The sequence below is a fragment of the Xiphophorus couchianus genome, chromosome 1 (assembly GCF_001444195.1).
Source record: "Xiphophorus couchianus chromosome 1, X_couchianus-1.0, whole genome shotgun sequence".
Lineage (NCBI taxonomy): Eukaryota > Metazoa > Chordata > Actinopteri > Cyprinodontiformes > Poeciliidae > Xiphophorus > Xiphophorus couchianus.
Window position 1 is genome coordinate 20,570,769 of NC_040228.1, and position 16,449 is coordinate 20,587,217.

Here is a 16,449-nt window from a genome sequence, read left to right on the forward strand (position 1 = left end):
GGGGTTTCACTTAGACATACATCTAGATTAACTATCATTATTATACAGGGCTTTGCAACAACATTCACACCCCTGGAACCTTTTAAGTTTTGATATGTAACAAAAAGACATCTAGATTTCATTGGGATTTTTTGATAGCCCAACAAGTAGTACATCATTGGGAAGTTGAGGGACTGTGTTTTATTTATTGTTGGGGTTTTTTTCAATCGTAGAAATACATCTGTATTTACTGTATGTATGTATTAAATCCAGGGCAAACATTTGCTTTCAGTAAGGCACACAATTAACAAATAGAATCACCTTGCTTATAATTTAATTGTAGTATAAATCCAGGTGTTTGAAGGCACCAAAGGTTTGTTAGAAAGCATCAGAGAACAAAAGTATTATGAGACAAAGCAATAGCAAACAGTTGTAGACATACAACATAAAGTTGTAGAAAAGTTTAAAGCAGGTTTACCTTCTAGAACATTATGTCAAGCTTTGAACACATCACTGTTTTCAATCCATCAGCTAAAAACATAAGAGTACACCACAATTGGAAACATACCAAACTCTGACTGTGCACCTAAACTGGTAACAAGGAGCTAAAGATAAGGATTTTAAACCAAAAAAAGTACCAGTTCTCAACCTGTCTTTTACTACCCGAGAGTTCTGTTCGACCCATGTCATTGTGTCTCTGTAAATGCCTCATTCTTTTATTGTTTGAGCCTACTCTGGTTTATGAAAGATTGTAGTGTAGATTGCAGGCAGTTTAAGCTAACAAGTATTATTTATCTGAGTGTCCCTGCAATTAGATGCCATTAAACACCTAATTTATTAACGCTGTCTTAAACAACCAACAGCTTTCTCCTTTTACAGCATACTAACCTTAATATTTGGTTCAGATGGATAGCAAGGCAGTAAAATGCTGTCAATTCCCAGGAATCAAGAGTATGATCTATGTTAGTGGCTCAATAATTAAACACCAAGTGAAGAGCAGATTTAAGACCATCATTTGATGAATTAAGATTCATCAGATGCACATGTCTGATGAACCATGTTGGTGCGTTCCTAAATAAGAAAGTCATACTTCTATGACTTCTGAGGGAGACAAGAATCAAAGCAAAGTTGAGAAAGCAGCATTAAGAACATCACTAGCTCAGATGTCTCCGACAATATAAACAATGAATTCATTATGTCTGTAAAGATAATCTCATAAGCAGAGTAATCTCTTTTTGTTAGCTGAACAATGCAGAGCCAGCTGGCTGCTCAGGTCTACTCCTGTTCAGGGCTATGTGCCTCAGCTGGTGGGTTAGCTCTGTTCGGTCCAGATGAAAAGACGCTGCTCCGATCTGATTAAAATGCACACATGGGAGGTGACCTTCGACCTTCTCCGTCCTCTATTACCCTGTGCCCCAGATTGGAAATTGTGTTCCAAAAGTATAAAGTGCTAATAACATTTATTTGTGTGAGGGCCGTAATGACACTCTGGGGAATGTTACTGGAATTATTCTGGAGAGCAATCTGCTGCCTCCAACAGAGCTCATTAGGAAGAAGTCACTCACAGGCTTATGTCAGGTCAGCGGCAGTAGCTTTTGTCACCAAAGGTGACGCCTTGACAGCTGTCCTATCAGCCACACACGTTCCAGACAAGAGTGTCACCGGGTGGCAGAACTAACACAAGCAGGCTATGCCAAAGCGCAGAACTATACCGTAAAATTTCTGATTTTTAAAAAATTTTCATCTTCAATTTTTTTTGCAAAGATGATGATTAAGAAATTAGCTGGTTTACAGCCATAATTAACGACATTTTAAACAATGAAGGATTTAGAAGTCGTTGGAGTCTTTAATGTCTTAAGTTAGCAATTAGCATGACTACCATTATAAAGAGAGCAATCTCTTTGTAATCTTCTACTCTTAGTCTACCTCTTGCTAAAATGATGGCTAGACTCTAACATGGTACAAGACTGTTTTATTTATACATTCAGCCAGTCTGACTGGGAAAATACATATTTTGCCCTACTTCTCTGCTTTCGCATAAAGCCCCTTGACCTGACCTCAATTTCCCTCTCCATCTTATTCACTTTGCACTTAAGCAAAATGTATGCGTCAGTTCTTTCCAAACACATTTCCTCACAAAGTGCAGAAGCTCAGAAATGCCACGACAGAGAGACAGACAGAGAGGCAGAGCACCAGCTCCCCTGTGCTTATTTTTACTCCATTTCTCTACTTCTACTGATACCACTGACCTCCATCTTGCCATTTCACCATCCTTGTTGCTCTAATTTTCCCAACCCCCACTGTGCCTCCATCATCCCTGCATCCGTGTGCTTTTAAAAGCAATGCGTCAATCACTTTAACCCGCCCCCCCCGCTAAATCTATCATACATCACATCTGAAAAGTAGAAGTGAAAGAAACGTCTTCCTGAAATCTCTGTCAGGGACGAGGAACAAACTGACATGTCCTTCAACATCCTTTCAAAGTCATATGAACTCATGCTAAATCCGCCAAGCCAAATCTACCTCAAATCACTTCCAGGTGAGACAGTGCATGAGTAACAGATGTACAGCAGCTACGCGAACAAGGCGAAAGAATATCAAAGCTTAGAGGCATTGTGCCACAGTCAAAAACAAGGAGGGTGAAAGCCGATCCGCTTTTATCCTGATCTTTGCTGCGAGCGGCTGCCATTGTTTGCATGGAGCTCCAACTCATCATGAAACCACAGACAAGGTTGTACATCCAAAGGAAACAGATCACATAAAAACATAGAGAACTCTAGAAGTGACTGGCTCGTTGTACTTTTCCCTTTGTATGATTACCTAGAAACCTACAAGGTGACTCTTTCATTCCCTGCACTCAGCGCGTTTGTGAATTTGAGGTTATATGGGTGAGATCGAATCAGAGTGGAAAATCGGAGTTTACACCCATTAATGGAAGTGCCCATGAGGGCCTGTGTGTGTGTATGTATAATCTGTAGTTGTTTCATTAGTAAACATTGATCCACAGCAGGAAATCTCTGTGGTCTAGTAATGCAGCGGTTAAATTAATAATTATAAGGATCAATTGAAAATCTCCTAAAGGTGTGTAAGAAATGCACCCTAAATATAGGAACCAAACTATTAGATGCATGACTCAATGTTTTGAGGAATAATGTTTTGTTACCATTACAGCTGCAAGTCTTTCCATGTCTCTGATGTCTCCCAGTTTTTCCACACCTAGTAATTGATTCCATGATTGGATGGAATTCATCAGTAAAAATATTCAAATTCTTCCACAAATTATCCATTGAGTTTAGATTTTAACTCAATCTAAGCTACTCTAAGACACAAAAATGCTTTAAACTAAGCCACTGTTTGTGTTTGGGGTCTTTGTGTCGCTGGAAGGTGAACCTCTGCCTCAGCCTTGGATATGTTGGTCTATTACTGAAAAAACAAATAAAATCCATTGCCTGTAATTAGAAGGTAATAAAATCTAAAGTTCAGAGAGTCTAATGTTTTTTCAAGGTTCTGTATCTAAACAGGGAGTAAAACACAGTAACCCAGAAATTCATTAGGTTGTGAATCAGATGTGCCAGCTGGAGTAGGAATAACGCTGCTAAAACAGACCAATCCATCTCAGTAATAACCCATTCTTATCCCCCACTCCTGATATTTGGCGGCTGTTATTGTGATTTCTTTTAAAAAAGCTGTTTGTCAGCCTTCTCTCCATTTATCTTTCCTTGCACCCTCTCCACCTCCAAAATGCCATAGAAAAAAACAGAGCAGATCCATCTCAGCATTAATGTCACAAGAAATGATGAGGAGGCAGACATCAACACCCCGGAGTCCTCCAGGACTCGGAGTCTTATTACATTAGCCTCTTGACAGTAGATGATTATAACAGGGAACAAAGAGCAACCTTCCTTAGATCTCTATACGACGCTAGTCAGACCTTTCAACACAAGGCAGGGCTTTAGGAGTGCCAACAAAATTGCTCTTGAGCCTCTGAGCGTCACTGTTTCAAAACTGAAAACATGAAGCCCCGTACTCAGATTTCTTCTGGGTATAATAAAAACAGTGGTTTTGTTTGTAGTGAGCTTTCTCCTCCCCCCTTGGAGAATTATTCCATCAGTAAACAGCCCTTCCACTTTCACACTCTTAAAGAAACTGAAAAAAACTGTGGCTACAAACTGTTAAAATGAGCTGAGAAATCTCATCAGTTAAGGGCCAACGTTAGCTTTTTAAAATGGAGGCGTAGAGAGAAACTCTTTCTCTGGGTGGAAAACAGTGTGAAGATAGACTAAACCACACTGATAACATTTACAACATGGCTATGACTTTGCATGATAATGTTCTAACACTCATCCATTGGGGCTTTCTATTCTGTGAAGATAATGAGGCGCATCACTAGAGGCATATTCCCCACAATACATGAGATTGGATTTAATGAAGTCATGCCTATAAGCGTGCGCCTCCTCACAATGTTACTGGCTCTTTGTCTGACTATAATCCTATAGACCGAGACATACCAGTGGCATATGTCTCATCCTTGCTTTGTGCCACCATATGAGTGTTTGGCATGAAATTGCCTGGTTGGTTTAAATGGGAGATATGGAACCAGCTGAGATGCTTGAGCTGCAACAAAATCCTGTTAAGTAAATGGAGCTTCCAGATATGTGAAATTTTGCTTTAAAACAACTGGTTTTGGAACAAAAACCATGAAATTGAGAATGTTTGGATGCATTTTTTTCAAATATACTGAGTCAGTGGAAGCTGTTAACTAAAATATATTGCTTCTTAGACTGAAAGAAAAATTGCAGACTTGTATGGCTAGAGTCATTTCAAACAAATAAAAGAAAGAAGATACAGTTGCAGACTGTCGCATTCCATGTTAAACTTATGATAATTGAGTCATTCAGTCCACCTTCTGACTCTACATGATTAGCCATGCATGCTTAGAAAAAGCAGAGCAATCCACTATTAGCAATGGATTTGTGCCCATTAAGTCCAGCTCCTTCTCAAAATGGATTTTAGGTCTCCTTTTTCTTTTGTATCAATCTCGGTGTTTCCTAGTGCCTCCCTCCTCTCCTCTTCCAGCATCAGCTCAGGGCTAATTCAAAATCCTAGAGACAAAAGCTTCTTTCAGGCCTGCCAGTGTGGTCACAATGCCAGCCTCAGTGCCCGGGCTTTCTCCATTTGCCCACCACAACACACTCCTAGCACCCAGTAAAGTGGCACTGGTGGGGTGCCATTATCTCAAATACATGAGGTAATTTACACATCGGAACCTTTTATCCGACTAATTAGTGTGGATTGAAGTCCATTGCAATACAGCACGGTGGTCATAAAGGGGGTGACGTTGGCCAGAAAGACACCAGTGAACCACCCTGTAACACAATAAATCAGAACTGCTCTGTATTTAAATCCACCATGAAGGTATTTGTAATAAATATCCTCAGGTGATGGATTTAATGTCTAAAATGTAGCAGGAAAAAGAAACCATGTTTTGAGTAGATGGTTGGCTCAAGGCATGCTTTACACAGTGGATCAATAGCATGGCAGAGCACATCTAGCTTCCATAATACTAACTTTCACCAACACGGAGAAGCAGCAGCTGACCTAATTATTGCTGTATTTAGAGCTTTTCAGAACTTAAGTCGTTGGCAGGAACATGCCATTTTTAAGTCTTTCCCTAATCTCTGTAAGAAGCACTGCTGACATCTGTTTCGAACAGTGACTCAAAAAACAGCAGTCGCTCTTGCAGATGTCTACGGACCAATGAGGTTTCTTCAGAAATTCATCAATTCCCTTATTGAGGACTTGACCTTAAAAACTGAGCACTGGGCTAAATCTGCTGTGGATGAGCAGCTGGGTCTAACACTATTATGGAAAGATAATTAAACTGGAAAGAGAAACAGGAAACACAGTTAGTCCCATGCAGATGTACAAAGAAACCAGATGGTGATTTTGGATGGTCAAATTCATGTTTCAGACAATTAGTCAATACAAAATAACAAAAAGAACAACAACAAAAAAAAAACAACACAGAATATATTTATAGTTCAGTGAATGGAATGCTTGGTGTTTGACCCAGATAATTGCAGGTGGTTGTCTGTAATTGTTTGGATTAGCGCTGCATCTACTACAAATTGCTAAAGAGGGTTCAAAACATCAAACCTGTCAACAATTTCTAAAAAAATTTTAACAGTGATTGCTCTCTTTCTCAGATTTGGCTAAAATGAGCATCTGCAGCTGGGATCATAATTTGTCCACAATATTTTGATCAGTGCATCTCTACTAAGAGAAGAGGACAAAGTCAGAAGCAACATTCAAGGTGATACATGTAGCTTCATTAACATGCTATAAAAACTAAAGATGATGAAACTTAAACAAAAACGCTCCAGGTGTCTGTTCCCTTCATTCCCATAAAGCTCATCTCACCATCCAGTCTGCTACTCATAATCCCTTCATTATTATTCCAGTTTTCACTTGGCCGCCAAGGGAACATAGACCTCATCATCAAAGAAACAAATCATGCCCAAGGGCCTCCACCTGCCTCTCTGTTCATCTCATTTCATCCTTTCATGTCCTCTTGTCTCAGCTGCATCAAACACACCTGTCAATGTAATTCCAGGCTGTTCTGCTATCTTGATAACATAATGTCATCATCACTTGTGGAATCACACACAGAAATTGCTGCACATGCATCACACAACTCTTGGCCCACGCCCTGAACTGGGCTGTTGTCTCTTCAAATGAGGTCAATTGGCTGTGAATGTATGTAAATAGCAGCAATGAAGAGGGCAAGCTTTGTCCAAAGTAGGGCAAGAATAATGGCTTTTTACATGATACTAGGATAAGCTTGCTGGAATGTGTGCCGAGAAATGGTTTGGATTGAGCCTCAGACAAACACTGACAGGTTTGTTTTATCGGAGATGAGAGTTATCTAATAAAGAAGTATGCCTAGGATGCAACGACAAAAGCAACAGGCTGAGAACTATTTTTATGTAGGGATTTGAACTAAGATAATTGGTCAATTATTTGTGTGGGATCCTGTCATCTTTTTGGAGTAGACACATTTCCCATGGTCAATCAATTAATCAAGTTTATTTGTATAGCACATTTAAGCAACAAGGCAGTTCAAAGTGTTTTACATCGTAAAAACACAAATAAATACCTGGCCCAGCTACTTTATTCAGTATTATAGCCACACCTCACATGACAATAGGGTGGAGTAAAGAACATCAAGTTCAAAGATGAGGCGTTTCCATAATTATTAGGTAATTAATGTTGTCAAAACATGTCAGAAGCAGATGAGAATGCATCTCTGCTATCAGAGACACAATAAAGCCCCTGGATAGTTAACGTATTTATACAACAGAATTAATGCAGCAACATACAACCATACTAGAGCACCCACTGAAATTGGCTACCATGGTAATGATGTGTACAAAAACATTTCAAATTGTTACTATAGAGACGCAGTAACCTCCCCTTCTTCCCCCCAAAGATGTCACTTTTTTTCTCTGGTTCTCCAACAGTGAGCTTTAGAGACTCACTGCAGAGACTCCTCTGCATCTGCCTGGCAGCACAATGTCCGCCCTCTTACTGCCATATCAGTCACATTCCCAGTTTATTTAATTAATTTTCATCTTGGTCTGACTGTACTAGTCTTGAAAATTAACTTAAACTTGTAAATGTTTAATAACTTAAGAATGGCACTAAGGCAGACCGGTGTTCATCATCGTATGTAACCTGTTTGTCTTTCCCGTTTTGAAGAGAGGCTAAAAGAAATCAGCTTCAATCTCTCATCATACCTGTACACATGGGAAACAGGAAGTCACAAATTCCTAATTGAAAGCCTTTGCACGCACACACAAATAAAAAAAAGTAAAATAGAGATAAAAATGCTTCAGATAGAATTATTTTAGAAGGCCAATATGTCTTGCAGCAAAAGAGCTCACTTATGTTCCAAGTCGCCGTGTGGTGTTGGCTAAATCATGCGCAATGCCATAATCAAGAATATTAAATATAAATAATTCATTGTTCTTTAAAGCAAATACAGGGTGAGTTGTACAATAGGGGCTTCATATTACTCCTTACCTCTTTCATCTCCTGGGAGATGGCAACAAGGCGTTCATTCTCAGACTGGGTATTGGTCAGGATGTTGCGCGTCTGCCGCAGTTCGTTTTGCAGCACCAGGACCCTCTGCTCATAGTAGGCCTCCTTACAGGCCGACTCCTGGATCAGAGACTCCTCCCGGCTTTCCCCGTCTGCTGCCACCTTCCTGTGGTTGGTGTAAGCTTGTCCAAAGGCCTAAATGTGCAGAAAATATTATTTTAGTGCCACAAAAATAATATTTGATACATGGTGACTAAGAGAGTGTCACATTTTGGAATATAAGGGTCGTTGATAGAAGAAACATTTGCTTGTGCTTCACCCGCTTTAAACTGACACTGATCTCTTCTTTAGTGGTTCACCTGACGACTGTGGAGCAGAATCTACCAAAAACACTCCCGTCGCTCAGTGGAGATTATCATTTAGGGTCCATCTGGGCTGCATCAGAGTGTCTTACCCACCAAATCCCCTCTCACCCCCTTCCTTTGCCTGCAGGATGCTGGCCTCTCCAGCATGTGCACTGCAGTGACCCCACAGATGGAAACAGGCAAACAGCAAAAGTAGAGCAAACAGACGAGTGTCTAAGTTTTATTGAAAGGACTGTTTTTAATGCTCTTTAATACCTTAGACCATATCAAAACAGGAGAGGGTCACAAGATCAGATGAGGAGAGGATCAACTTTATGAAGATTAAAAGAACATATGACATAAAGCTCCGGCCTCTAATTTTTCTCAGCATTAAAAGGCAACGAACTGTCATGTAATATGAGAAATTTTCTTTTCCTGTTGATACAACCTTAATGTGTTATTAGCCTGCAAGGCAGAAACGCCAAACCATTGAAAGAGACAGACCTTGATCACAGTGGAAACTAGGTTAGGGCACGCACTGCTTTCTCAAACTAATCACCCGTCTGATAACAGATTTCATTTTCAATCCCGTAACCGTCGTTGTTTGGGTGGAAATATTCCTGTTTATCTCTCCTCGTAGCGGGTGTGCACACAGTAATCTAAAAATCACGTGAGATGCAGAACATGACCTTATTTGCTTCTCTCTCTGTGACCAACTACTACAATTGGCTGCTGGCAGGCTGCTGCATTGTATGAATCCCAGTGATTGCTTCTAAGCAAGCAAGAAAAAAAAAAAAACAACACTTATATTTGTCAAACTGACCTACTTGTAGAACCTGGACTAATTTGTGCATTTGTAAAACAGGAAATTGTGGAAAGGTTTTGTGCAATACGACTAACCGATGGCTCCCAGTCATGCAGAAATTCAGATGGAACAGGGTTTTCCCCAGTGTAATATAAGCCTGGCGGGCCACCAGGTTTTATTTGTGACCCCATCAGGTTAAGCATTACTTATTTAAGTCTTTTTAAAATGTTTGCATTTTTTAAGACTAATTTTTCAATCTTTCAATAACACATAATTATCAAGTGATATTTTCAAATTTCATGTCAACTTTAAACATTGTTTAACTCAAAAACACAATGGGCCAATGGTTGACTGACTGTCCTAATGCCCAATCCCCGGGTTCAGCAAATCTTCTGGAGGGAAGCCTTGTGGAAGAATAGATTAAATCTCTCTTAAGGTTCGCACCATCTGCTAACAGATCCTCATCAACACACCTTCCAGAGGTAAACCACAACTTATTAAATCATTGCCACAACTTGTTGAAAGGAGTTGAGGAATGTCCCAACGGTTTTTTTATTTGCTCAGATGGTAGAATCAATCTTACAAATGAGTTAAAATACAAAGATTAGTACAAAAAAATATATAAACTTCTGTGGCAAACATCCAAACTCATCATTCTCTTTACTCTGCTATGGAACATAAAGAACCATTGAAGATATTGTTTTCTATCTTTCCTGCTTGGAGCGTTAACTAATTACTTTACGGGAATAGGTGTGTGTGAAGGAGAAAGACGTTACTGTGAAACAGTATTTTTGCTAAAATAAGATGCTAGATTGGTTTTAGCAACTTATATCGTTGATCAGCGTGGTGAGGATTATTAAAATAGTCTGTAATTTCTTTTGGAAATGTTTCAAAAAGGATGCAGACATTTCAAACACTCTGTCATCAGATTCATAGGCTTAAAACTCAAAAAGATAGAATAAAGTTTCATGTATTCCATTTAGCCTTCATGTTATTTACTAAAGTCTTGATCTTTCTTGCAGCCACAATGAACTGCAGAAACGTTACAACATGTGGAATATGTTTTCCTTTTAAACAGCTTCTTACAGCTTTAGTGCTTCCTGTTTTATTTTATGAACGCTTCTCTGATGCTGAAATGTAACCAACTCAAATTCCTGTTTGCTCTGTAACAGCACCCACACTGATGAGTGTTCCAGTCAGCTGGATCTTGCATATTGAGGAGGTTGCATCCGTTTATTAAAATCTTTAGTTTCTGACTAACAAACCAGAAGAAATTCAACCATTATCCATCAACAGAAAATGTCTCTTTATATCGCGAATATAAGCAATCTCCTACCTATGTGGAGGTGGTTGATCGGTAAATACAAAACCAGTAGTGGGGATTTTATAGAAAGCCTGTGTAGCTCAATATACAATTTGTGCTTTAAATTGTGGATTACAGTGTGTCCTAAATGTCTTTTCAAATTGTGCCACATGCCAAGGAAGACAATCATATCAATAGTCTGCAGGGGGCCATGTTTGATTAAAATGTTATTAAACACACAGGAACCAATCAAAATCAGGGGAATCCCATCATTATAATCTGAAAGCAGGCTTGGTTTCTGAGGGGACAATCAGTCCAATCTAAAGAGGGCTATCACTGAAGCAAACAGAGTCCCCTGCCAAAACCCCACTGACCCATTGAATTTAATCTCAGTTCCCCACAGGGGCAAGAGTTTAGGCTACTTTTGAGGGAGGGAACACTGATTGCACGAGGCCAAGGCTGTAATCCTTCAGTCAGCGGCCAACTCAATTTATAATTCATCTTTAGCCGACCATATGTTGCAGTTGTGCTGGTTTTTATAAGCTAGACTGTAATTCAAAAGCCAAAGTGCAGAACTGTAATGATCTTCGACCTCATGTGTCTGAGGAGAAGATTCTTGAACTCTAATCTTGTTTTGATTTGCTCATCTTTTCAGAATCATGACTTCCTCAAACAATTTCACACATAAGAACTGAAGATCAGTGTGTTGAAGTGAATTACAACAGACTGCTGTGTGGGTGAACTGATACAAACTATCAGAAGGAGGAAGTGTGGTGCTGTTTTTATAATTTAGTTTTACATGAAGTCTTCATGTAAAGAAGTGTTAGTGTTTATTTATGGTGGGTTCAGTTTACATTTGTTTTACAGATATAAACTTGAAAACAAACACTGCAACTTAGCAAGAGTTGCTATGAAAGACACATGGCTCAACAAGGCGGGACTCGTGATGCAGTATGTCTCCTAATCTGAACAATGTTGCAACCTTCAAAGACAAATACGCTGATTAAAAGATCGAGAAAATGACAGGACACACAAGCTTTGGTTCAAAAAAACATTTCTGTTTCAAAACTTTACAAGGAAAAGGACCGCAACGCAGATGAAACACAGACCAAAGCATTCACTGTTTGCTTTTCCAACACATAAGCATTCTGTTTATGATTCACTTGACCTGTAAGGGGGAGGGGAGGTGTGGGGCATCTTGGTCTTCCAGGTGAAAAATAGATCAATACATCTGTGCTCAGAGGCACAGTGGAGCTGAAATACACATATCGTCTTATTTTGTTTTTCTGTGTTCCTGGCTAAGATGGTGCTGTTGTAGGAGTGAAGGAAGCACAGAGGTCATAAAATACTGCTAGACTCTAAATATAGCTAACACGAGTGAATCAGTATGAAAACACCTAAAACCTACTCATAGCATCTATGATATAATCTAGAGGGAAGCTCTTCAAAATCTGAGAAATAGATTACAGCTGACTTTGGTGCAATCACTGGATTACCGTGTATGACTGAGAATTTGTGGGCTGACAGACGTAGACATGCACTAATGTAATAAAATAACATTTTGGCAGTATCTGTAGAGTGGGCTGATGCTGAACTGAAATTTTCGTCTCCTCAGCAGCATTCTTGGGCTCTGAGAGCCTGTAGCGAATGCTAAACATTGAAGCTGTGTGGTGTCGACTGGTTCTGTTACTCATACACAGAAGGCTGGAGAGCCGGGGTCAACTCTGGATGCCAAAGCAGTGATTCAGCAACCCTGAAGGCTGATCAGTGGAAGGGTTCTCATTGTAAGCAACTGCAGAGGAAGCGAGGAGCAGCGAGGGACAAAAAACAGCAAATACACACACACACTGAATAGAATCTCCTGCCTCGTGAATCTCAGCTCACGTGGAGTCATAAACTGTGATGATAAATAGTCCTGCTCGTTTCCTTCCTCTTCCCTTTGGACTGAATTCGCAGGCCACTGCGCATCCAGTGAGTTTAACACAAATTGCTCCGAGCTGTGTGTTAATTCTATATTTAGCTGGCTCTAGAGGGATGGAGTTCAAATGTGTCCAACAAGCTTGTGGTTTCCAGAGAATGACTCAATACTCTACTAAGCAGACTTTTTTTTTTTTGTCTGGGATTTAAAACCTTTTTGGTGATCCACCAATCAGAATTTTAAGGTCAACTCCATTCTTCAGTTTTTGGTTAAGTTTTGACTTGCCAGTAGAGATTTTAGCTGATTACTATTTCTCTTTTAGAACAATAAGAAAATATAAAGTCAGAATTAAAAATATTTTTTTAAAGGCCTTCTTGCCATTTGTCATCACAATGAAGATAAAATGAAGAATTGACATTTTAATTTATAGTTAGGAGCTTAGCGTAACTAGCATTAATGCAGCCCAAATGAACTGCAGAAATATCCTGACATGTTGTAGGAAACCGATTCTTTATTAATATACTACTCATGACTTTATTGTTCAACACAATGCTAAAGCTGAACATATTCAACATAAACAACATTATGAGATAAATACAAACAAAAGTATGTTTTGTTTGTTACTGCACCTCTTAGTGTTTAGTTATGGTGGGTTCAGTGACAGTGACTGGAAAAAGTTTGTATTTGGACTTTCCAACTGGCTGGTCAGAGTCAATCCAGCTCACGTTTAGCCATTTTGGTGCATTTTCACTCTACATGTTATGTCATGTATTAATAGGATGTAAAAAATGTAAAACCTGTATCACAGCACTAGTTCTTTGGTTTTACAACACTGCTGTTCGTCTATCTTACACACATGGCATTTGCTATAATGAGCAACACAAAGCAGCTAATCATTTACTCTTCTGTAAATTGGGGCATGGGGGAGAAATTAAATACAGATTCACTTTCATCCTGAAGGTCATCTTTCCAGTGCCGTCTTGCAGTTTACTACTGATCTCGTCTTTCCTTCTTTAGCACGTTCCTATGGTCAGCACCAGCAAATCACAAGTCACAGAAAAACTGTGTCACAGCACAAAAACACCCCTTCATGTGTAGGAAGAGAAAATGGAGATGGTTTAAGGTGAGATGACTGAAAAGTATTGCAGTGCTAAACAACATGAGAGTGAGAGGAGAATAAGGAGATGAGAGAAATGCTAACCAGGGAGGCAGAAATGTTTCCTGGCACAGAGCCACCGACTCTCTGCAAAGGACAGAGCCGTTGGGCTATTATTCACACACAGGCCTGGGCAATTTCACAGACTCAACACACATACACTCATGTCCTATTTACAATTCATGCAGCAAGCCTCACAGTCAGCCATTCTGCATCACCCGAAGCTGTAGTCATACTGATGCACGCTGACCCTTCTATGGAGAAGGAGCAGGAGGTGGAAGACTCACAGGGGTTCCACCAGCACTAAAAGCCTTTAATGCACAGAGGAAGTGGCGAAGAATACCAAACACAGACGATAATACAGCAGAGGTCAGAGGAAAGCTTTGCAAAAGAAATGCTGTTTGCCTGAAGTAGACACCAATCATAAGACTGAATGGCATAAAGCTTTAAAAACAACCAGGAAGCTGCACCAGGAGAAAGTAGACACATGCTATAAATGCACACATGTATTAGTGCATTCAGTGTTCTACATGCCATGCACTAATAACACTCATGAGGCTCATTAAGAAGCCTGACTGAAAGGCTGATCCCCAATCATAAAAATGTAAGACTCATATAATTGGACTGCAGGAGCTCAGTGATACGCAGCTGGTACATGAATTCTCTCCGCTCTCTGAAGTCTGTAATGATTCAGCAGCGGTTAATGCTTCCAGCAGCTCTGGCTGCTTGATGTTTTATTCTGACATTGGAAAGGCCAATAATCAGAAGTGAAGTGATCCTTTGGTAAGAGCAGAAATCATGGTCAAACACAACGCTAAATTATCATCATCATGCTTTTAACAAAGGCTGAAAAAATAAATCTTCAAAGGGCAGAACACCTGCAAGTCAAGGAAAACACTAACAGTAAGCCGACTGAGGCTTTGCTGTGTGTGCAGAGACTAGTTCCTCTACTATTACACAGTAAAAAAATAGTCATTAAGGCCATAACAGCAAGCTAGAGAACCTGTGTTATTTTCTCAGCTTTCAATCTGGTTGTATGTGATTTAAAATCCTCATACATGACACTGGCGAGCTAATATACATGTGTGAACAGAAAAGAAACAGACAAATTTGGAGTTGGAAATAAGAAGTTTTCCCACAGGATTTGTTTTCTGTTTGTAGTGTTGTACTAGGTAATAAAGTCATTGTTTTAATTATTTAACCATAGCAATCATTTAATAACAAGGACGCATCTGTTTGTGTCTGTTTACTGATTCTATTGTTCAAATGCTACAGTATGGAGGAAAAAAAGCCTTCGGGGTCTCAGGAGGGAGGCAGGAATTCAATAGGCCTCCCATTGCCCCCGTACGTCGGCGTCAGAGCAGGAATCTGGTTTCTTTATCTCTGGAAGCTGTAACAGCACCAGCTTGGCACATTCACAACCTCAGTCATTTGCAATGCAAAAGGAGCCTTATCTGTGCCTGCCTGTAATCTGCCTGCCGCTTCCTCTTTCTGCCAGGCAATCTGTCTGGATGAGATCTCCCAGGTCCACGCGCCCGCACCCCAGGGGAGTAGGCGTCGTTATGGTTACTAGGCCAATTACAGTGACAGAGCGGGAGGCAGCCGGTTAAAGCGAGGGCTGCGCAGATGGCTGTTTTAGCTCTCCTCCCTCGTATTCTGGTGGCAGCCCTCACCCACATCACCAAGCCTCTCCAATCAGAGATCTGGTTGAGCAAATAATACACTGCTCAATGATTGGTTTGATTATTTTCATTGCAATTTAATGAGGTCTACATTATTGCAAAAAATCACTAAAAATCACTAATCCACTAAATAAGATCTTTAGGCTATTCCCCCTTAAGAACCAGCTCAATGTGTAATAATATGTTTTGCATATGCTTTCCCCTTTTTTTTCTGACTGACAGAAACAACCAACAAGGGGAGCAGCTGGGACCATGTGCACACAGACACATTTGAGAGCTCTGACACACCCACCCACACAAAATGATCTCTCTCCAGTGTTAAGAAGTTCAGCTTTGCAGGAACTGGGTGTAAGACTGAAACAAAAAAAAAACTGACCTGTTATTTTATAGCTACAAGCAATGAGTAAATCAAGACTTTTATAGACTCATGCTATATATAACAGAGTTCTGCATCATCGCTTCCGTCTCTTCGTTTAGTGCGAGAATATTTCTAATAAACCTGTCATTTTATATCAACTGTAATACATCCACCCAGATATCTAAACCCCAAAAGGCAGTTAGGCGACAGGGTTCTGCCCTTGGTAATGGCCAAATACAAAACACTGACCTACTTTTCCAAATTACAACAGTACAATTCTCATGTTCTGATCACCAGTGCAGTCTGGCCAAGTCTAGAGTTAGGTGGATAACGGTTTCATTTCAATTTGCAAGAAATAGTGGCGGCTCAGTGACCTTCCTACCACCACTGTGTGCTTAATGGATTTTATACAAAGTGAAAAAAGGGCTGCAGAATAAAGATAACTAATCATCTGCTCAATGCCTACAAATTATTATTTTAATCTGGCCTTTCACACAGCAACACTGCCATGTTCAATTATAACAGGCAGAGCAAAAAATAAATTTGATGTGGGTAACTACTTTTCCCCAAAGGTCACATGAGTAGATGTGATTGTTGTTGAGGACTGGATATACTGTATAATGTTATTATTCTAAAAATATATTACATTTTTAACTCTAAGAAATTGTGTTTTTCTTGGCTGCTGTTAACAGTAGTCATGGCAACAGAATAATAAGAAGTGATAGATTATACTGACAACTGGAACCTCCAATTATCTTAGTGTAAGTGACTGTCTGTTGGAAAAATAAATGGAAAAGAAAAATG

General features: G+C 39.8%; 1 protein-coding gene across 3 annotated transcripts in view; it reads right to left on the bottom strand.

Annotated features, from left to right (window-relative positions):
* Positions 1 to 16,449, bottom strand: part of LOC114146207 (protein bicaudal D homolog 2-like) — a 43,899-nt gene that overhangs the window by 17,847 nt on the left and 9,603 nt on the right. For all 3 annotated transcript variants that reach the window (XR_003595866.1, XM_028020092.1, XM_028020081.1), the window contains exon 2: positions 8,062 to 8,274. Coding sequence is in view for 2 of the 3 variants with exons in the window: in XM_028020092.1 (XP_027875893.1) it covers positions 8,062 to 8,274 (213 nt within the window). In the remaining variant the exon portion in view is untranslated. The remainder of the gene's footprint in view (positions 1 to 8,061; positions 8,275 to 16,449) is intronic.